The sequence below is a fragment of the Misgurnus anguillicaudatus genome, chromosome 6 (assembly GCF_027580225.2).
Source record: "Misgurnus anguillicaudatus chromosome 6, ASM2758022v2, whole genome shotgun sequence".
NCBI lineage: Eukaryota > Metazoa > Chordata > Actinopteri > Cypriniformes > Cobitidae > Misgurnus > Misgurnus anguillicaudatus.
This window is the reverse complement of record NC_073342.2, coordinates 33012689-33034352: the sequence shown is the minus strand read 5'-3', so window position 1 is coordinate 33034352 and position 21664 is coordinate 33012689. Positions and strand designations below refer to the sequence as shown.

Below are 21664 nucleotides of genomic sequence, written 5' to 3'. Positions count from 1 at the left end.
ATTAACATTTAAGTGTGGATTTGTAAAGATTTCCTAACCAATGTTTCTGTCTATGAGACTTAATGTACGACTGCATCCCAGTTTATATACTATCTATACTAGATAGTGTGCCAGATTACAGTTAATGTGTCACTATGTTTCTGAATATTATGCACAGTTTATTTAACACAAGTTCAGATGCTTTTTGTTATTTAAGGCAAATTAAAATGAGATTACTGTACACTAGACACAGTAGCTACAATAAAACAACACACCCTAACTTAATTTTAATATTATAAATGTGTTTTATTTCACTTTAAACCATGTAAAGAATGATAATGTGTTGTGGTGTAAATGTGCTGATGCTGAACAGACAAACGTTTGCTGAACAATAACAGAGCTGGACTGTCAGCACATTAGAGAGAGAGAGAGAGAGAGAGAGAGAGAGAGAGAGAGAGAGAGAGAGAGAGAGACTATTGATCATAGATGTTTCTAAAAGACTGACAGAGCGGGGGTCACAGATTTCAGAAGACTTCACATTAGTCGAACATTAACATGACAATACTTGGCCTTTAATAGATGTTAACTTTACTACATTGTTCACGAGTCATCCATTTAAAAACCCTGATGTCATTGTGAATTAGTTTTGTGTATTTGTCATGATGTCCTGTTTCAGTCACTCACACAATCATCTGTGTTTGTGTTGTTTATGTCTTGAGTTTTTCACTTTATTATCTGAGCATAAATAAGTGAATGTGTAGATCGCTTCAGCTGTGATCTTTTAGATTTCTTAACTGCTTTTGTCCTCAATAGTTTCAATTAAATCTAATTTTAAGGTACACTTTTTCATGTTGTGTCTCAGTTAACTTTTCCCCACCATTGATGAGTTATCTCATCAATTAAGAGCAAAACATTTCACTGCCAATGACGCTTTCCTGGAGAGTTTTTACAGTTATCTAATTTATTATCTTACCCAGTTTATAAAAAACTGAAGCAAAAACTAATTTAGTTAATTTAAAACTCCATATATGTTTTGATCATCGCTCTGAATCTGAACAAAAGTCCTTTACAAAAATGCAATTATTTCAACTTTTTGTTGAAATTTTGTATTTTTTGAAGAACCCTACCCATATTTGAGAGATGATAAAAAGAGAACAAATGATCATAGGATTAAATGTTTTTGTCCCATTTTGTTTATTTGTTTGAAAGCAGATGGTCTGTTCTTTCATTTTATATGTTTATATATTTATAGAATAAGAGGAAGGCATTTTGTGAAACTTTTGTGAAAATCACAAAAAATGCTGGTGGGCAACATTTTTAAAAAGCCTGGCAGGGAATGAGTTAATATAGTCATGAAATCTGTGTTTATAATATTTCTAAATGAATACAATCATGTTTTGAGAAACAGAAGTACATGTAAGCGTGTTACCACAGGACATCATGTCTATGACTCATTTCCATTTTTTGGGGTTATCAATCAGTTCATATTTGTAGTTAATATTTAATAGTTTCTGCTGATTCAATTAGTACTAAACTTTTATGCAAATATTTAATTAAAAACTCTGAAATGAGGAAATAAGCATGTAAATACTAACTGTTAGCTGATGATGGAGGTTAAATGAAGACGGATACGTGTGGTTTGGTCTGTTTTTTTTTTTTTTGCTTATTGAAAAGGTCAACACAATGAAGGAAATAGATTTGTGAAAGAGGTTCATTGCCATGGATACAGCAGCGTGATGGAGAAATGTGTGACAAACGGACTCATAGATTAAAAGTGGATTTGAATATTTGGGTTCACACTTCTCTATAGCTCACAAAACAATAACAGCATTGCTGAGTTTGGCTCTGGTTATGTACATATGCAGATGAAGCCCCCCCATCATCATCAGCATCATCAGCATATGAAAGACACACACACACACACACACACACACACACACACACACACACACACCCTTCTACTACTACTACTAATACTTTGTTCTGGTTTTTACTTGGATAGTGCACAGAAAGCAAAAAACTGAATGACATCTAATCTATTTAGATTTAAAGTATTTGTGTTTATAGATTATGTAGTTTCAGTGTTAAAGTGACGTCATTAAGTTGTGATGTAGCGATGTGTTGAGTTTGTCCTGCATATTAACAAGCCGTCTCTCTTTAAGACGTTCCAGACATTAGCATTTCAGTGGATAGGAGTCTTGAAAGCTGGAATCTATGTGGATGTTGTGTGTTATTATACATGTGAGATAAGAGGAGATTGTTAATGGATTGAGTCTGGACTGAATCATTCAAATACACGTCGAGTAAACATTTGCTTTCCATTATCTATAAAAACAAAGAGAAGCAGAAGAGCCCTCGAGATACAGCGTCTGTGAGTGAATAGATGAAAAATAAAGAGTAGCTTTAAAGATCTTTACCATGAAATGTGTGTGATGTGTTTTCATGAGCTTTCAGGTGAAAGACTGAATCTGTGAGATATTTTGATCTTTGCATTAATGGACACATACTGTACGCAGTATAACATTAAAGGCCTTATTTTAACCATCTAAGTAAGCGCATGGTCTAAAGTGCACGGTGCAAGTTCAATTAGGGTGTGTCCCAATCCACTTTTGCTAGTTTAACAACAGGAAAAATGGTCTATGTGCATGGCACACTGTCTAAAAGGGTTCTCATAATGATTAATGGGTGTGTTTTGAGCGTAATGTGCAATGAGAGTCTCATCTCTCATCCCCTTTAAAAGCTAGTTGTGCTCGCGCCCTGGCGGATTCTCTTTAAAAAATGTTTTCATGTAGTAAAATCAACAGGGTTTTATGTGCTGAAAATTGTTTTTGATCATTGTTTTAATTGTTTTTGATCACTGTAATCTGAAAAAGTATTTTACAAGATTAATACAATAAATTACAAAAACTTTGTCACTCTACTTTATTTGTAACAAACAGGAGATAAAGAATTTACAAATGTCTCGCAACGCTAAGGCACCTTTAAAGGCGGAGTGCACAATGTTTGAAAAACGCTTTGGAAAAAGAGACGGGCCGACTACCAAAACACACTTGTAGCCAATCAGCAGTAAGGGGCGTGTCTACTAATCGACATCCTTGCCGGGTTGCGTATGTGTGGGGCGGGTCTTTTAAAAGAAGGTCCAGATTGTATTGAGGTAGCGGCGCGTTTGTTTAGGTGATCTCAAATATCAACATTGGCTTTCAAACATTGTGCACTCCGCCTTTAAGAGCGCTGTGTTTTGATAATTATTACTTAGAAATGTTTCTCATCCCACCATATCCACAGGTACAAAGTCATCACATACAATAAATCTGTGTGGTAGCATTAATAAATGCAATATTAGCACTTTTTAAAAGAAAAAACATCTTACTTTTAAGTCCTGTAATCTGTCCTCATTTATGTCAAAGAGACTCTATAATAATCTTTTACATTTTAATCCTTTCATTTTTCATATTTAAATATGTTTTTGTGCTGCTGCGCATCCATGTGTGTTTAATAAGCAAATGCACAGTGTTGTCCCGTTTACTAACGTCCACTTTAAATAACAAAAACTATATCACACATGGCGTAGTCTCATTTAGTTGCCTAAAAATAGCAACGCGCCAAGAATGCGTCTGAACACCTTGTTTTCAGACCAACACACGGGTCCACAAATGGGCACAAATGCATTTGCTATTTAAACAACCTGACGCTGGACGTGAAAGTGATAACTGGGTCAGGCTGAAACTAGCAAAAACACTTGTGCCACATTGCTCTGGGTGTATGATATAGAGCCATAAATATGAATTATTATTCTGTGTCAGATCTCCCTCTTATAATAAATGTGATTTCTGAAGTTTTTAGGCCATAGATGAGTGAGAACAGATCATCCGCATGCTGTGAGATGTAATAAGCTGATGGCGTATAGAGTCTGAATGCATTTGAATTCAAATGAGATTATAGTGCAGTTTAATTAACCAGATCATCATCATCATCATCATCATCATAATGCTTCCTGATATTGAGGGCCTTGAGTCGCTGGCTGTTTCTCAATGTCAAGGATAAAGGACTGGTCTTTTCAAGTCACTTCCTTTATAGGCTAGGCGAGACTCCTTTTTAGCATTCGGAGAACATGTAAATGGAACAGGCTAGCAAGTGCACGTCATTACGTCAATAAAAAGGTGTGCTTTCGGCGCTGTGTGCATAGGATTGTGGGTGATTTGAGAGCGCGAAGAGCGCAAAGGATACATATATGCATCCTTTCCTGTATATGGGATATTTTATGAACGAAGGACTCAGTTCTTGGTCTTTGATCTTCAACATTGGGACAGTCCTTTGACGGATGATGATGATGTAGCATCTTCGAAATTTTGGCTTCTAAGGATTCTTCCTTGACATTGAGAAACAGTCACTGTATCATTCTCTTCTCTTTGCTTTAATACATGTGATCTCTGAGCTCTGCTACATAATAAAAGTCTCTCAGTTTGAGCTTTATTGTCATATACACACATATTAAACTGTAAAATAAGAGGACAAATAATAAAGAACAGAGTCCTGTTGTTGTTGTTGTCTCATGGCAGGACTTGATGTAGATCACAGACAGATTTGAGTTTTCTCTCAGTATCTATGGTAGTTTGTCCTTTGATTAAATGTGATTAAAGTCTTTGTGGTGGTTTGTAAATTGGGTGATTAATGTTTAAAATGTGTCGAATTGTTCATGATGTTAGACAGGGATCATTTACTACAGTCAATCAATATCATTAAATAAAAAAAAAATGAGTCATTAACACAGATTTTCTCTTTCTCTCAGGGTTGGGTGTGTTTTTGTGAAGATTGTTTAAGGCGAGACTTAACTCGAGGCGAGGCGGCTTATTGGCCCCACACCCATGATGGACAGGCCGTGTGATGGCCGTTTCACGTTGCTGTTGATGTTCTTGGGTCCCATAATCACAGCACTGGAAGTCCCACTCGATCGTATGTCTCTTTAAATCACTCTTTTACTCATTTTATTCATTTCACTGTATTTGATCTACAGATAAATAACGACAAAACATCTCTGTTTATTATGTGAATTACTCAATATAAACTTCTCATGTAACACTGACTTATTCCTCATATTTATAACATTCACTTAAGTTTTTGCTGAATAAATGATTAAACTCTAGTTACACAAAAGTGTAGGCACTAGGCAGAAGTATATACAGTACAGTAGATAGATGCTCTTATGTTAGATTGATTATGAATGATGATCTGTGTTGTGATTTTAATAAAGAGAAGCACAGATCTCAGGTCTGATGTAATATAATAATGTTATTCTCTTGCGTATGTCTGTGTCTTTATTCTGATGGGAATTAAAGCTAAACTTCTGGAAGAATGTAAGTTTCTGCTGTAATTGTAGTGATTTATGAGGTTTGCTGTGATTTATGTTTTGCTGTTCCTTTATCATCGCTCTTCTGCAGTGCTTGCATTTGCATGATGTTTATACAGAGTTTTTGTTTTGTTTATTTTATGTTATGTTGTGTAATTTAAACACAGCACTGTGTGATATCAATTATATCCAGAGATTTTAAAAGAAGCACATTTGTTGCATGGGATCCTCAGATGTTAAGCAGTATTAATGTGCATGCAGAGATGCCCCTGTGATGTTGTACCGTAGGTTCATTTCTGCAGGTATGTTCTCTCTGATTGATGTCAGTGTAATTAAACTGTGTCATGTGACCCGCAGTACCGCAGCCTCCCACCATCATTCATCAATCTCCAAAAGATTTCATCATTGACCCGCGGGACAACGTCGTCATCCACTGTGAGGCTAAAGGCAAACCTCACCCCAGGTGAGACCGAGTAGATCCTCATAAAACACACAAACACATCTTTATTGTTTTAAAGATCTCATAATGAGATGAGGTTTTGATACAGACTGAATTATTTATTTCATTCACAGATTCTCATGGACTCGAAACGGGACGCATTTCGACATCGATAAAGACCCCAAGGTCACAATGAAGCCTCATTCAGGAACGCTGGTGATTGACATCAGCGGAGAGAAAGCCGATGCGTACGAGGGAGTTTATCAGTGTACCGCCCGCAATGAGCTCGGCACCGCCGTCTCCAACAACATTATCATCCGTCAGTCCAGTACGTGAGCATCTAACACGTCATCCCATCAGATTCCCAAAACCATCACATCACATGTGTGATAGTTTATATTTCACCATTATAACTATGATTGTTTTTATGTTAATAAGACACATTCAGCATGATCATGGATCTAATAATGAAAGGTAAATGGTATTTTGTTTGTAATGCATGCGACGGCTCATCGGACCCTTCAGCAGACCGACCCTCAGAATCACTCGGTGTCGTAGATTTCATTCTCCACTTTATTTTCCTGCATTAACGCCTCTGTCTGTTTATAATGATTACACGGTTACAGAAATAACACCTGATCATCACAGAGTTATTGAGACTCACTGGTGTCAATGAAACATTTCTACACCTCTGATGCTCAAAAACCTTGTCTAAGTAGACGGTTAACTAAGTTTTAATGGTTGTGTCGTCTCAGCAGATGTGATTAACTGTAATGATGCTGTGTTGTTTCCTGTAGGATCACCGCTGTGGTCTAAAGAGAAAATTCATCCAATCATGGCGCAGGAAGGACAATCATTAATTCTTCAGTGCCGTCCACCCGCTGGACTCCCCCCACCCATTATATTCTGGATGGACAACAGTAAGAGACACACACACACACACGCACACACAACTGGACCAACATGACCCAGCTCCACTATAAAGTGTGTATTTTGACATTCGTTGATTGTATTGTGTTGTATTGTAAGTAGGACACAATGAGTTTGTAAATGAAAGACGTCCATCTCTGTCTCTGTAGATTTTCAGCGTCTTCCTCAGAGTCGGAGAGTTTCTCAGGGTCTCAATGGCGATCTGTACTTCTCTAACGTCCAGAGAGAAGATTCCCGAAACGACTACATCTGTTACGCTCGATTCCCACACACGCAGACCATCCAGCAGAAGCAGCCCATCAGCGTCCGTGTGTTGAACAGTGAGTATCTCTGACGCACATCTGTGGGACGTCCTGCACTTATATGACATATGACAGATCTCTAACTGAATGAACGCTATTGTGTAAAGATGATTCCTATGTCCATTCATCATTTTAATGTCTGAACAGACAATGAAAGCTCTTCATTCGCACATCATCTTCTCAGAAATGCCTGCAGTTGTGTGAAATTGTCTGTATTCTCAGACGCCTTTCCTCTTTAGCCAATCACATTCATTTCCTCAGTCAGCTGTTATTTTACATTTGATTTGTATTTGATTTGTATTTGATTTGGTGTTTTGTTGTGTTTCAGTGGATTCAATCAATGACACAATGGATGCTTTTTTCAATGAAACTGATTTGTTTGGTGGTGAGTGATGTCGCCCCCTAGTGACTGATCCTCGCATCTCTTATTAAACCAACCCGTTTAACCAACACCCAGTTAACTTTACCCTTAACTTTACCTCTTCTGTTACTCTACACACACATAAATAATGGACGCATAACGATATCTGAGTTTCTTCTTTCTTTAAACTGTTTTTATTGACTTTTGGGAACATTAAATCTCTGTTTCTTCTGTCATAGATTTGTCGTCAGGTGAAATTATTTAGATTTCTGTCAAGAATAAAATTTTAAAGCTGAAAATGATTGAGTATAGATTTATAAACTATATTTTGTAAATAGCTGTGGTCAATATAATCTTACACAATATAGTCACAGGTATGATGAGCTGTTTAGTGTTTCTGTTAGCGACACAAATGTCATTAATTTCTTCCCTAGAGAACAACACACATACTGATGAAAAATGTATAGCTTGTAATGCACAATAAGTCACTTACGATAGCAGCATCTGGTAAATGTATACACATGTGTAATGTGTTTACCAGCTGATGTGTATTATAGTGATCCTCAGTTTACTCAAACAAGATCTACTGCTGGATTTACTTCATGATTTAATAAATGTTGATGTCTTTTTAATAATAATCATAAACACAATTAGACATTCAATGTTGTGTTATAAAGTCAAACAGTTTTTTACAGACGCTGGGACGCGTTTCTCGGTATTTGGGTCACTTTTGCAAATCTCTTCACACAGTTCTCCTTACAAACTTTCAGCTTGGCAACGCAGTTCATTTCACATTCAAAATGCACTTCAACGACTGAAACACTTTATTCAGGTCTCAAATTAACTCATTCTTCCAGAACACTAGCAAAGGTTGACAGCCGACAAACACACTTTGTCACCCACAAAACAATGACCTAAAAAACACTAACAACATGTAGCATTATATAATGTTTTCTCTGTTTATAATTCACTGCAATATATGTTACTGGAATGAATCAAACATGATGCAGAATTCTTCAATATTTTATGTTGTTTATTTATTTTTACTTTTTTACATTACGTAATTCCAAAATACCATAATTTGTATACACATCATCCACTGATACAGATACAATAGTAATGCTAATCTACTCGGCTGTGGACACCTGTGGCTGGTCCAATTGTCCAATTGTTTTTATAGCATTTATTTTTAGGATTTAAAATATATTTCATTAAAATATTACTGAAGAAATGTAGCAAATTGCTGTCTTATTCAGTTGTGCATTATGTTATTGTTTTGAACACGTGTTTAACAGTTTTGAAAACAGTATGTAAGCATGTGCAAATTGTCCTGTATGTATAAAGAGTTTTGGCAGTGAGAAAAGAATTCATGAAATTTGAGAGATGTAGTCATTGAATGCATTTTGTGCCAAAGCAATGATAATTGATCCTCAGTTTAGTTCACAAGACTTCTGTTCTGTTCACTGTGTGAGGGGTTTTGCGGAAGTGACCTAGGTATTGAGAAATGTGTCCTGGCGTCTGTAGAAAACTGTAATAACATTGACAGGGAAGATCTTCATCATCTGTTTTCATCTCTTTCTGCCTAAACTCATCTCAGTTCATCTCTTCATCATTTGGTCTTACTTCATCTTTCATTTCTTGGATGTTTTGGATGTAAATGATTGACCAGATACAGAATATGTAAACGTATTGTCTGTTGTTAAATGACATCGACCTCTCTCTCATACTGAATTGAGGTTGTTCTGAACACTGATTGGTTTACTTGAAAATAACATAAAAGATATTTGTTTAGTTGTGTATTTAACCAGCATGAGTGTGTGTGTGTGTGTGTCTGTGTGATTGATTAAAGACAAGCAGGATCTCATACGAAGCTTTTCATTTCAGATAAACCGGATGAGGAGAGAGCGCCCACATTCATGGTTCCGACCGACTCTGACAGCACTAAACTGGTTCTGAGAGGACAGACGTTAGAGATGGAGTGTATCGCAGACGGCCTGTGAGTGTCATCATCACATCATGAATGATGTTTATGTGTTGTGTGATTGATGTCTCATATGTGTCTCTTATTCAGCCCCACTCCTGAGATCTCGTGGAATAAACTCAGCGGTGAGATTTCCAACGTCCGCTCGTCTTTCCTGAACTTCCATAAGACTCTGAGGATAAAAGACGTTTCAGAAGCGGATGCTGGGGAATATCGCTGTACGGCCAGAAATCGTCACGGCACCGTACATCACAACATCAGAGTCACCGTTAAAGGTGAACAACATCTTACAGTCTGATCTGTTTGATACAGTGTTTATTTCCTCTGTGTAAATGAAATATCCTGATGATGAAATAAGCAGTGATGGGATCACAGATCTCTGAGTATTATAATGATTATTTATATGTGATCTTGTTTTGATCCCAGCTGCTCCGTACTGGATCAGTGCTCCCAGGAATCTGGTTCTGGCTCCACAGGATAGTGGTGTGATTACCTGCCGGGCGGGAGGTCACCCAAAACCCACCATCAGCTGGTCTATGAATGGAGTCCCAATAGAGAGTGAGAATAAAATATCACAGTTAAATTTAATCAATCTGCTTCATTCTAGGACAAATCCATTAGTTGTGTCTTTACTTTACTAAACTACATACAGCACAACTACTAGATGATAACTACTTGTTTGGTGGATTGTTGTTTCTCATGATAGATGCTCCTCAAGATCTCAGCAGGATGGTGGAAGATGACACCATCATGTTTTCAGAGGTTCAGACTGATTCCAGTGCAGTTTATCAGTGTAATGCTTCTAATGATTATGGATATTTACTGGCCAACGCTTTCATTAATGTACTGGGTAAGCAAAACATCTCTGAATCACTTCTGACTCATTCAACACAAGAATTAAAGAAACCGTCAGATGACATGATTTTATTTCTTATGATTGACGTCAGTGTGTTTGTGTTTCAGCCGAGCCCCCCAGAGTTCTGACCCCTCCTAATAAAGTGTATCAGGTCATTATGAACAGACCTGCACTGCTGGAGTGTGTCAGCTTCGGTTCCCCCATACCAACCATCACATGGTGAGACTGTGTGTGTGTGTGTGTGTGTGTGTGTGTGTGTGTGTGAACACATATAATGAGAATAAGTGTTTGATGTGTGTGTCAGGTTTAAAGAGAGCCGCTCCAGCACTTTAGAAGGAGACCCGTATGTGTTTCACCTGAACGGTACGCTGGAGATCCACGCGTCTCAGACACAGAACAGTGGTAAATACACCTGCGTCGCCCGCAACTCACTGGGCATCTCTGAGAATCATGTGTACCTGGAGGTCAAAGGTGAGAGGTTATGTTCCTCTAACATTATTAATGACTGTAGATGTTTCAGGAAGATTATGTGCTGCTGCTGCTGTGTTGACAGTATTTCAGAAAGCATTGGATATGTGTCTGTAAATATCCCATCATGCATCAGGTTAAAAGGCTTTAGCTCTTAGCTTGCATGTTTTTCATGTTTTAAAGGAAGTCTCCTGCAGTTAAGTGTGTCTGTAAGAAGCACAACATCCTGTATTAAGACCATTAACAGGAGACACTCATTACCATTACCACCACTTAACTCTTTTGCACTAAAAACAGACTCTTTTTCTGCCTTTTACTGGCATGAATGTGTGAACGTCCAACAACACCTTCATGACAAGCTTATATGACATTATGAATATTTGTACTTTAATGAATTACTTTGTCTTAATACTGATTAGGGTTGCAAAATTCCAAGAATTTTCATGAGAATTAATGGAAATATATAGAGATTAACAGGAATATATGGGAATTAACAGGAATGTATGGGAATTGAATTAACGGGAATGTATGGGAATTAATGGGAATGTATGGGAATTAATGGTAATATATGGGAATATATGGGAATTAATGGGAGTAATTGGGAATAAACTGGAAGTTTGAAAAAAAGCTTAAAACAGAGAACTTAAAACTAGTTAAAAAATCTTGCAGCATATTTTCATCAAGATTTGACACATTCCTCATTTCTGAAGTATTTTTACTGAAATAAATGCAGGTTTTATGAGCATAAGAGACTTCTTTACATTAAAACGGTAAATAATAGTAATAACAGAAAACTGTCAAGCAGAATGTAGAAGAAAGAGCATCACAGATTGAGCTACATGACAACTAGCATCATACATTTTCAGGAAGTATCAGGATTCTTTAAAATTTTATGACCTTGTCTGCATGTCTGCTTATGACTAAACAAAATGTTTATTAATGTTTGTATATGAGTTTATAGAAATATTCAAATAATTCCAATAAATTCCTGTTAAATTTCCAATTTGAAACATTTCTATAATTCCCCAGATGAAGTTCTTATGGATAATTATATGCCTGTCATACATTGATAAATGTTTCATTCTCTAAAGTTTTGTCTGTTGTCATCAATCAGAGCCCACACGAATCTTAAGACCGCCCGAGTACAGAGTGATCCAGAGGAACAGAAATGTTGTGTTTGAGTGTAAAGTGAAGCACGATCCGTCTCTCGTACCCGTTACCATCTGGATGAAGGACAACGGAGAGCTTCCTGATGATGACAGGTGAGATGATGGATCAACATCTTTTAATGGTAATATATAATGTTGTGCAGTGATGTTCCCTCACTTTACATATAACAGGGACAGAGGTTAACACAATGATACACAATAATTACACTTGAATATATGATAAAGGAAATAATAGATTTACAGATTGTTTAACATTAAATGAACCAACATTTATTCTCAGTGGACATCATCAGTGATATAATGTGTTGTGATGTTTAGAGGAGTTTTGTGTGTCTGATATCAGATTCAGGGTGGATTCAGACCGTCTGACCATCACAGACGTGACGGAGGATGATGCTGGTTTGTACACGTGTATCATAAACACCACACTAGACGAGGACTCAGCCAGCGCTTTCCTTACTGTAGTTGGTGAGTGTTTGACAGATTATCAGCTAAACAACACCTTGAGTTTTATTTTTCACATGGATAGCCCTGCTAACAGTCAAATCTCATTGGTCCAGAATACTGCTTCACACACACACACCTGTATTAAATGTGTTCTGATTGGCTGTGATTGTGATGATTTCATCATGCAGCATTATAGTTTACATCAGGACAGAAATATTTGATGCTTGAAAAACAATATTGTGTCGACTTCAGGGAGTTAATAAATGCACAGAAAAGAAATTCATTTGTTGTCACTATCTACATAAGGTTAGAAATCATGACGAGTGAGTAACTGTAAGTGTCATCTGTAAACTAACACTTCCTCCTCACTCCCTCTGACTCCGCCCACTCAGAGGCCACACCCACTCCTTCTGTGATCTACGGTAAACACAAAACCCATTACTGTACATCCCATAATGCCCTGGTCTTTATAATCGCCCGAGTCAAGCATGCTGCAACATTTATGATTTTTATTGGACCGACGCAGTTTTTAATCTTTTTTATGAGAATTTTGTTTATTTATTTATTTACAGATAAAGATTGATGTTGGATATGCAGGAATGTGTTTTTCTTTCAGTCTCATATGTGTGGTTGTTCTCAGGAATGCTCAGATGTGTTATTTTGTCGTGGGATGTCGTCTCATTTGAAGTGCATGAATCATCATGTGAATCTATTTGAGTTCAGCAGATGAATCATATCTTTTTCTCAGTATAATGCACGCAGCATGTCTTGATCTTTTATTGGTGGTATGAGATTGAACGATCGTTTCTGACTCCTCAGAGAAGCCGGACGCACCCACAGATCTTGAACTGACTGATCATGACGCCAGGAGCGTTCAGCTGACCTGGACACCCGGAGATGAACACAGCAGTCCCATCAAGAGTACGTCAACCCTCTCTCATGTCGGGTTTATCAGTCGGTATACTGCAGTGTACAGGTTAAATAAAACATGCAGATAATATACAGACAATCATTTGATCCATCGTAGCTTTACAGTTCATTATAGATAACAGTTTGGTGTTGCTTTGTTTCAGTTGATCTTCATGAATCAATCAACTGTGTCTGTTTGTGTCTTTAAGAGTTTCTGATTCAGTATGAAGATGGTCTTCATCAGGGTGGAGTTTGGCACAATCTCACAGAGGTTCCTGGAACGAAGACCACCGCTCATCTGAAACTCTCTCCGTATATCCACTATAGTTTCAGAGTATTGGCACTCAATGATGTGGGTTTCAGTCGGCCCAGCGTCTCCTCTCGCCAGTACAAAACCAGTCCTGCAGGTTCAGACCAGCACACAAACACACATTGAGTCTCTGGTGTTTAATGGGGTTTAATTCACTCGATCTCTCTCTTGTTTGTTAGCTCCTGATGAGAACCCCGCTGATGTGAAAGCCATGGGCACAGAACACAACAATCTGCTCATATCATGGAAGGTAAGACAGAGACTTTATTTTATTTCAATACACTGGACAACATGTTAGTGTTTTACTAGAGTGACTCTACAGTTTATTTGGTAACGCTTTACAGTAAGGTTGTTAACATTAGTTAATGCATTAGCTAACAGGAACAAACACTAAAGAAAACAGCATTTATTGACTGTGATTGTAAAGCAGTGGTGGCCGGTGATTTTTTTTCTTTGGCACGCATTTTGACATGACACATAATGCACATAGGTTGACATGATGCACCGAACACATATTTTGACATGAAGAGCGACACATGACACACATGTTGAATTTGCGCCCCTCTGAAGAGAAGTCATCGGCCATCAGTGCTGTAACGTGATTAATAACCCTGATCAGATGTTTAATTAATGTTGAAATCATACTGGATGTGTTTCTCAGCCCCTGACACATCTGCAGTCGAACGGTCCTGGACTTCAGTATAAAGTCATGTGGCGTCAGCAGGACGTGGAGACAGAATGGACATCGGTCACTGTTGCCAACGTTGCAAAATTTTTGGTGTCGGGGACGCCCACTTTTGTTCCCTACGAGGTGATGGTTCAAGCAGTGAACGATTACGGTGACGGACCCAAACCTGCAGTGATTATTGGATATTCAGGCGAGGACTGTAAGTGACTCATGACTGTTTTATGTGTTTTAAAGCTTTAGAAATGATTGACTGATGTTTAGCTGATTTCTGGAATACATTTGCACAGTTCCTTCAGCCGCACCAGATAATGTCCAGGTTCAGGTGTTGAACAGCACGCTGGCAGAGGTCCAATGGACGCCGGTCCCCCCCAAATCTGTGCGAGGTCGACTTCGGGGCTACAAGGTACATATATCATGACTGTAACACCTGAGCTAGCCAAAAATAAACAGTGTTTGTTATTTATAAATATTTTGTGGATTTACAGTCGAAGGTTACGTGAAGTGAAGATCCTGCCCCAACTTGTGTGTAGACTTAACTAGTTCTCCCATGATTATAGACATAGATGCTGTACTGGAGTAAATGAAAAACTGACACATTATATTCACCCAGGTGCATGCTGGGATATATGATATGCGGGTGTTTGTAATGTAATTGTTATGGGATGTCTTTAGATTCATTATCGGTGTGAGAGGAGTCCACAAAGACACCACTCCCATCATTGTGACCAGATGACTGAGATCTTCAATCCAAACAAAACCAGAGGAAAACTACCTAACCTGCATCCGTACAGCGCCTACAGTCTTTATGTGACGGCGTTTAATGGGAAAGGAGAAGGTCCTGTCAGCTCAGCCCATCACTTTGAAACCCCTGAGGGAGGTTAGTCTTCTGATCTTTAGACACATGGGATGGATTTTATTCTTTCACTAACATCACATCCTGATAATAACACTGTGACACAACACACGGTCATTAATATTAGTAAAAAATAAATCCTGATCTAAAGAGAGATGTGATTTACAGTTGATTATTGATTGAGTCCTTGTGTGTTTCTGCTCAAGTTCCTGGTTTTCCGTCGTTCTTCCGGGTCGTGGGTTCAGATTTTGACTCTTTGACGTTGGAGTGGGGTCCACCGCACCACACGAACGGACGTCTCACTGGATACTCGCTCAAATATCAGACAGTGAGACCGAGCCTTTCAACAACTCACATACACATACACAGTGTGATTCTGCTGATATGATTGGTTAATGTAACGTGACTCCGCCCATATTACAGTGAACAGCAGTGCTGATGTGGGTGTGTTAGAGGAGCTGGAGCTCTCGTCCAATCACAGCAGCGTAACACTACATAACCTCAAACACAGCACACGATACAAGTTTTACATCAGTGCCAAAACCCAGAAAGGCTTCGGTCCGGCCCTCACAGAGGAGGCGCTCACCATCATTCAGAAAGGTTTGTGTTTGTTTACTAATGATAAGGGAACACAAGTGTCTTACTCAAATGAATGTCTGCTACTCTTTTGTTTTACTCTTGTTTGTGTTGTTGTATGACTCAGTTGTTGTGATTAATCAGATGTTTATTACAGGTTGACGTTCATCTCTAGAAGCTGTGACAAAACAGACCATGTGTGCTTTTGGATGTGATCGGTTTCATTTAATGTTAATTTTCAGGAATATATTTTTGGTTTTCATCTGCTCTGACCTGCTGTCTCCTGCATGCATTTGTGTATATGTGTGTATTATTTCAGGATCTTCATCACAGTTTTCCCTCCGAGTTCTCCAACACAAGTCTAGAGATGCTGTAGAGACACTTTAGCTCTTTCCCTGCCAGCATTGCCAACCATATATAAATATATAAACATATCAAATATATTAAATGAAAGAACAGACCCTCTGCTTTTAAAAAAAAAAATTTTATCACCTTTTTATGTTTTCTTTTATTCTTCAAAAAGACACAATTTTGAGCAAAAAGCTGAGATAATTGCATTTATGTGAAGGGGTTTTGTTAGAGATCAGATTCAGAACGAGGATCAAACAAACAGAGAGTTTTTACTGTTTTTGGATCAGTGAATGCTTTGGTGTTTTATGAGTTGTGTAAGAGCGACACCTAGTGGATAATAGCAGAAATATAGATTGCTGTAAAAACTCATCATTGGCAGGGAAAGAGTTAACTGTGTTCATCTGATCGCTCATGTTATGTCTTCACATGTGTTTAAACCTTCATTGTGTTCTCAGGGTCCAACAGATTAAATGTAAACGCGTGCATGACCTTTGACCCGTTTTGTCCTATTAAGTGTCAATGCATTTTAAACATTGAAGTTTATAGTTATATAAGTATAGTTGTACTTGATTAAGGTTGTCTTTTCTGAGGTCAGAGGTGATCTGGCTTTCTCTCTTTCTCCTGTATGTGCTCAGCACTGCCTGACGGTCCTGCGTTTGGGAATATGAGCTCATCTCCGTGCGAGGATGGAACTTTAATCAGTTGGGAATACTGGGGCGCAGAAAATCATCTTTATGTTGAATATATTGTAGACAACAGTAAGACTTTCTGCATGTTTGTTACAGTATGTTATTGAAAGAGACACACATTTAAACTCAGAATAAAGGACAGACAGTATTGAACAACTACAGGCCTGATATAAAGTCATCATAGAGATAGAGATCATATAGACATGTGTGAGTAGATTCAGTCAGGAGCTGTTGTTTAGGGTTTATCATCTAACTTAAACACACGCATGACGTTCTGTAGTTGATCTCCACACGCTGCCGGATGTTCAACTCTTTCCTCTACTGATGGAAACCCCTTCAGGTGAAGACGACTGGCAGAAAGAGAAAGTCAATGGATCTCACTTTCATGTTCTTAAGGGTTTGAAAGAAGGTTTGACCTACAAAGTACGAATGGTTGCCAGAGGTCATGACAATCAAACGCTTCATCATTCTGAAGAGATGTTGGTTAAGGTCCCAGGTGAGGCATCACATCAGCCTCAAGGTCTTGTGGGATTTGTGACTGTTGTGATGTTGATCTCATCCATGTTGATGTCAGAAGCATTCGCATGTCTTGCATGAATTTCTTTGATATTATTATTGTTTGGTTTTACAGCATGACTGAATCCTACAGCCTGTATGAGATGAGTTTGGCTTCGTCTTTCGTGTTGTTTAGATGTTGTGTGGTTTATTATAATCAAGTCATGAGAGAAAACTACACGATTTCCAGCTGCTGTGAAGTTTCACATGATCACTGAGTCGTGAATGAGCTCGTGATATTCTGTTATCTGAATATGTTATGTGTGATGTTACAGCATGTTATGTCAGAAACAAAGACTGAATGATTCATTAAGAGTCGTTTTCTCTCCCTTCATCCTCGACTCATCATCTTATATTAGATCTTTGTTGTCTCTCACTGTTTTTTGTCTTTCTGGTCCTCAGCGATGGTGAGTCCTCAGGTGGACATCGCCACTCAGGGTTGGTTCATCGGTCTGATGTCTGCTATCGCTTTACTGATTCTCATTCTCCTCATCGTCTGCTTCATCAAGAGAAACAAAGGCGGCAAATATCCAGGTGAGAGACGATTTCAACTCTTCCTCATCTTCCCATAAAACTCAAACAAGAAAATCATATAAATCGACACTCAGTGTTTAGTGTTGTGAATGAGGTGATGTCTGATGTTTGTTCATTTCAGTGAAAGAGAAAGAAGACGCTCATGGAGATCCTGAGATTCAGCCCATGAAGGAAGATGATTTAACGTTTGGCGAGTACAGGTGAGAGAACATTGACCCTTGACCTCTGACCCCAGCACACAGTGTCCTCAGGATCAATCAACCCAAACCTAAACTTGCTGCTGTGGACTTTACTCTCTTCTTCATGTGTTGCTGCTGCTGATGGTTTGATACAGACGCACACCTGATCCGTCAAATGTTTTAAAATAACCAGCAGAGCAATGAATAACTCACGACAGGCCATTCAATTATTAGAAAATAATGCACACCTGCAATGTTACTCTGCTTCACATCATGCCACACGATCGTCTCAGGTGTGCATTATTTTTAAATAATTTAATGGCCCATCATCAATTATTCTGACAGATTTTGCGATGCTGCTGAATTCTGATGCTTTTGTATTGAAATCTTTTCTTCCTGTTTTGCGCTGCTTATATTCTGCACGCACAACACCGGACATTAATGCACTTTACGTCTGTACAGTAATCTTGAAGAGACTTTTATATCTTTCCCCAGGTTATTAAACAGATTTTTACATTATACTTTATACATGAATGCACAATAGAGATTTTTATCTTTGTACTGTTGTCATATAAATAAGCTCTTAATGATGTTGATGAATAAGATCTGTATGTTCTTCACTGATATATGCATCACTTCATTCACTAAACTAGATTATAATGTAAAAGCCTGCAGTGCTAAATGATTTCTCTCTTAAACACTTTCACGAGTGTCACTCAGAACGGATTTAACACTGATGATCCTCAAATATAGTTTCTCAGTTTGATCTCTGCTGTTTGTTTTTGTCTGGTGATGTTTGTGTCACTCGGCTGTGCGGTTCGGTAAGCGGGACGTCGCATGTGAAAGTCTGAATCAAACACTTTCATCTATCATCATACATATCAGGACATATCAGTAAATGTTTTCAAACAGTAACAGTAATAATAGAAGATTTGCAAACATATTAGTGGATTTATTTTAACCATTAAAAACCTCATACTGGTTTATCCATCATCAATGACAGCATTGCATCACAACAAGAGTTTCATCTTCACACTTCACACTTTATTTGAAGTTCATTTCCTCAATGCTTTTCTTTTCTGTTGGTATGGTCACTACTTTTATGAAATCACAGCATTGTTTTATTTCATCACGCTCTTTACGTGGAGCCGTGCATGTTATTCTCATCTGTTGTTATGAAATGAGTTTAATGTCCATCATAACTTCATGTCCTGCATGTGATTTTTCTCCCAGTGATGAGGACCATAAACCCTTAAAAGGAAGCCGAACGCCCTCCACCGGCACGGTAAAGCGAGATGAAAGCGATGAGAGTTTAGTTGACTCAGGAGACACGCAGTTCAATGAGGACGGCTCATTTATTGGACAGTATAGCGGGAGATCTGAGCGAGGTACACATGAGAGCTCAGAGCCGCCGTCTCCTGTTAATGCCATGAACTCATTTGTGTGAGCGTCTGGACTCTGTTATGTTATATAGATATATATGAACCGTCAAATAAATGGACTCGACTTGCGGATGACTTTCATATAAGCCAAACCATGACACAGCTAAAATCAGTTTCAGCAAACACTAACTTATATATCCGTGCATGAAGACGTGAATCTATTATTGCAGAGAGAAATAAGATGACAGAGACGCTCTTCAGAAATGATTTTCTAGTATTATCTGGGTTTTACTGTACGGACAAACGGCTCTATGGGAACTTTCAGGACACTTTTGCATTTTTTTATGGTGTGATTATAAGAGCTAGTATTATAAAGTTTATTCACAAGACTCTGACTGCAGTGACTTTAGATAAATGTGGACAGGTTTTAATGCCCTGTCACCTTTAGATTCTTCCTCACATGCATGAACTTCACACAGCATCATCATCATCATCATCATCTGACCTGCATGTGAACGTCAACAGTTTCCATAGCAACCCAAACTATGACCTCTGCTGTGTCTGTGAGGAACTTCAAAACGTGAAAGATCAGAATTGTAATTGTCATGTCAATCCAAACTTTTTAATGCATTTGTGTGTGTGTGAGAGAGAGAGATTATGATTTTTTTCATAACTTGCATCAAGTTTGATTTTTAAATGTAAGGTTTTTGTATAAAGATTTTGTTATCTTTGTAAATAAAATAAGAGTTTGTTTGGCTTTAGGCTGTTTGTGTCATTGAAAGTAAACCTGTGATTGTGTTTGCTCACTTTGATTTTGCTGTATTATTCTGACAGTCGTTTTATTTTCATATATACACACTGAGATGTTTTATTGATATGACATTGAGTCTGCAGGATAATATGCTATGTTATAAGAAGACTGTATATCTCTGATATTTATAATAATTACATTATGAAACACACAGACTATAATGAGTATAAATGATTATTGTAAAGGGATTTTAAACTCTTATTAACTGCTGAACTGGATTGACTAACTACATTTTTCATTGTATTAAAGTGGCTTTACTGGAGAGTTGGAGGTTATATTTCAGCCAATCTAAATATAATCATCAATCAATAAATGTCATTATTATATACATTCATGTTTGCTCTCTTCTCTTTTTAACAATCTGTGTTATGTATAGACTTCTGAATGTCAAAACAATGAGTCCTTCATGAGGTTTCTTCTAATAGATCTATGACAGAGGCTGTGTGTTAAAGACATAAACATGAAGTCAGATTTTCATGATAAGTGCTATAATTGGGTCTCCAGTGCTTCTATCAACCTAGAAATAGATATAAACTTAGTTTTGTTAAACCATTTTATGCAAGCATGTGAAAAAATAAGTCATTGAAATTTGTCTCCCCTTGTGATGTCAGAAGGGGATCTTATTATAATAATGCCGCTCCCAAGTCAGCTCATTTACATTTTAAAGGACACACGCAAAAACGCCACATTTTTACTCATGCCTACAAAGTGTCAAATTTAAGTCGCCATGAAATGGAAGTAAAGAGAGATCATTTCGAGGAGGGGGGGGGGGAGATTTGCGTTTTTGATAAAAGATTATGAGGGCACATGGATTTTTAAAAAATACACAGATAAGTCACTCTTAATATGTGAATATATCACTTATGTTATGTGACTTATTGATATGCTATTACACAAAACAATTACAATAAAACAGCTGCACCTTATTCATTCATAAAGGTTTTATTTAGTTATATTGACCTAAGGTCAGTAAAGGGAAAGGCCCTTTTTGTTTTTTGAGTGAGTATTGAGTCTAGTCAGTTTATTTATGTGTGTGTCAGTAGTTGAGAGACTCGTGCATCTGCTGATATTTCATTCATTCATTAGATGCTGAAGTTTTATTTGACTGTGATGTTGTTTCATGAATTTCTTTCCTCTGTCTCCATCTAGTGGTGTGTTGTCAAATTTAATCTAACGCCAATCTCTGAACCAAATTCATAGTGGCCTAAACTCGTTTGTCAAATCATGAACTCTTTTTGCAAAACTCTAAACAAACTTAAAAACACACATTTTACACTGCAACGCACACAGTCGGACTGGGGGTAAAACCAGCACTGATTACCAGGGCCCCAAAGTAAGAGAGGGCCCTTGAAAGTCTGGAATATATTATGGGGGTGGGGCATGGGGGCCCATCAGGACTGCCTATGCATAGGGCCCGAAATCTTATGCAACGCCCCTGCACACAGTTGTCATCAAGCAAACACAACAATTAAAAATTGTACCCACTTTTTTCTAATGTTTTTTTTACCAATTGTGTGGATTGGAAACAATCGGAGAGGCAGATGAAGA

General features: G+C 37.9%; 1 protein-coding gene across 14 annotated transcripts in view; it reads left to right on the top strand.

Moving 5' to 3' along the window:
- nrcamb (neuronal cell adhesion molecule b) overlaps nt 1-20444 on the top strand; it is a 41963-nt gene extending 21519 nt beyond the window's left edge. For 5 of the 14 annotated variants that reach the window (XM_073869045.1, XM_073869046.1, XM_073869048.1 and 2 more), the window contains exons 2-30: nt 4769-4932; nt 5316-5333; nt 5684-5789; nt 5900-6093; nt 6563-6685; nt 6845-7015; nt 7326-7382; nt 9243-9354; nt 9430-9614; nt 9766-9897; nt 10046-10189; nt 10303-10414; nt 10500-10666; nt 11778-11925; nt 12176-12300; nt 12672-12701; nt 13099-13200; nt 13398-13595; nt 13678-13748; nt 14160-14385; nt 14474-14589; nt 14859-15063; nt 15246-15371; nt 15466-15639; nt 16602-16724; nt 16996-17151; nt 17613-17744; nt 17866-17944; nt 19157-20444. In XM_073869045.1, coding sequence (XP_073725146.1) covers nt 4845-4932; nt 5316-5333; nt 5684-5789; nt 5900-6093; nt 6563-6685; nt 6845-7015; nt 7326-7382; nt 9243-9354; nt 9430-9614; nt 9766-9897; nt 10046-10189; nt 10303-10414; nt 10500-10666; nt 11778-11925; nt 12176-12300; nt 12672-12701; nt 13099-13200; nt 13398-13595; nt 13678-13748; nt 14160-14385; nt 14474-14589; nt 14859-15063; nt 15246-15371; nt 15466-15639; nt 16602-16724; nt 16996-17151; nt 17613-17744; nt 17866-17944; nt 19157-19370 — 3834 coding nt within the window. In that variant the 5' untranslated portion in view covers nt 4769-4844 and the 3' untranslated portion in view covers nt 19371-20444. The remainder of the gene's footprint in view (nt 1-4768; nt 4933-5315; nt 5334-5683; nt 5790-5899; nt 6094-6562; nt 6686-6844; nt 7016-7325; nt 7383-9242; nt 9355-9429; nt 9615-9765; nt 9898-10045; nt 10190-10302; nt 10415-10499; nt 10667-11777; nt 11926-12175; nt 12301-12671; nt 12702-13098; nt 13201-13397; nt 13596-13677; nt 13749-14159; nt 14386-14473; nt 14590-14858; nt 15064-15245; nt 15372-15465; nt 15640-16601; nt 16725-16995; nt 17152-17612; nt 17745-17865; nt 17945-19156) is intronic. The other 9 variants (XM_073869050.1, XM_073869053.1, XM_073869051.1 and 6 more) reach the window with 9 other exon arrangements.
- The last annotated feature ends 1220 nt before the right edge of the window (nt 20445-21664 follow it).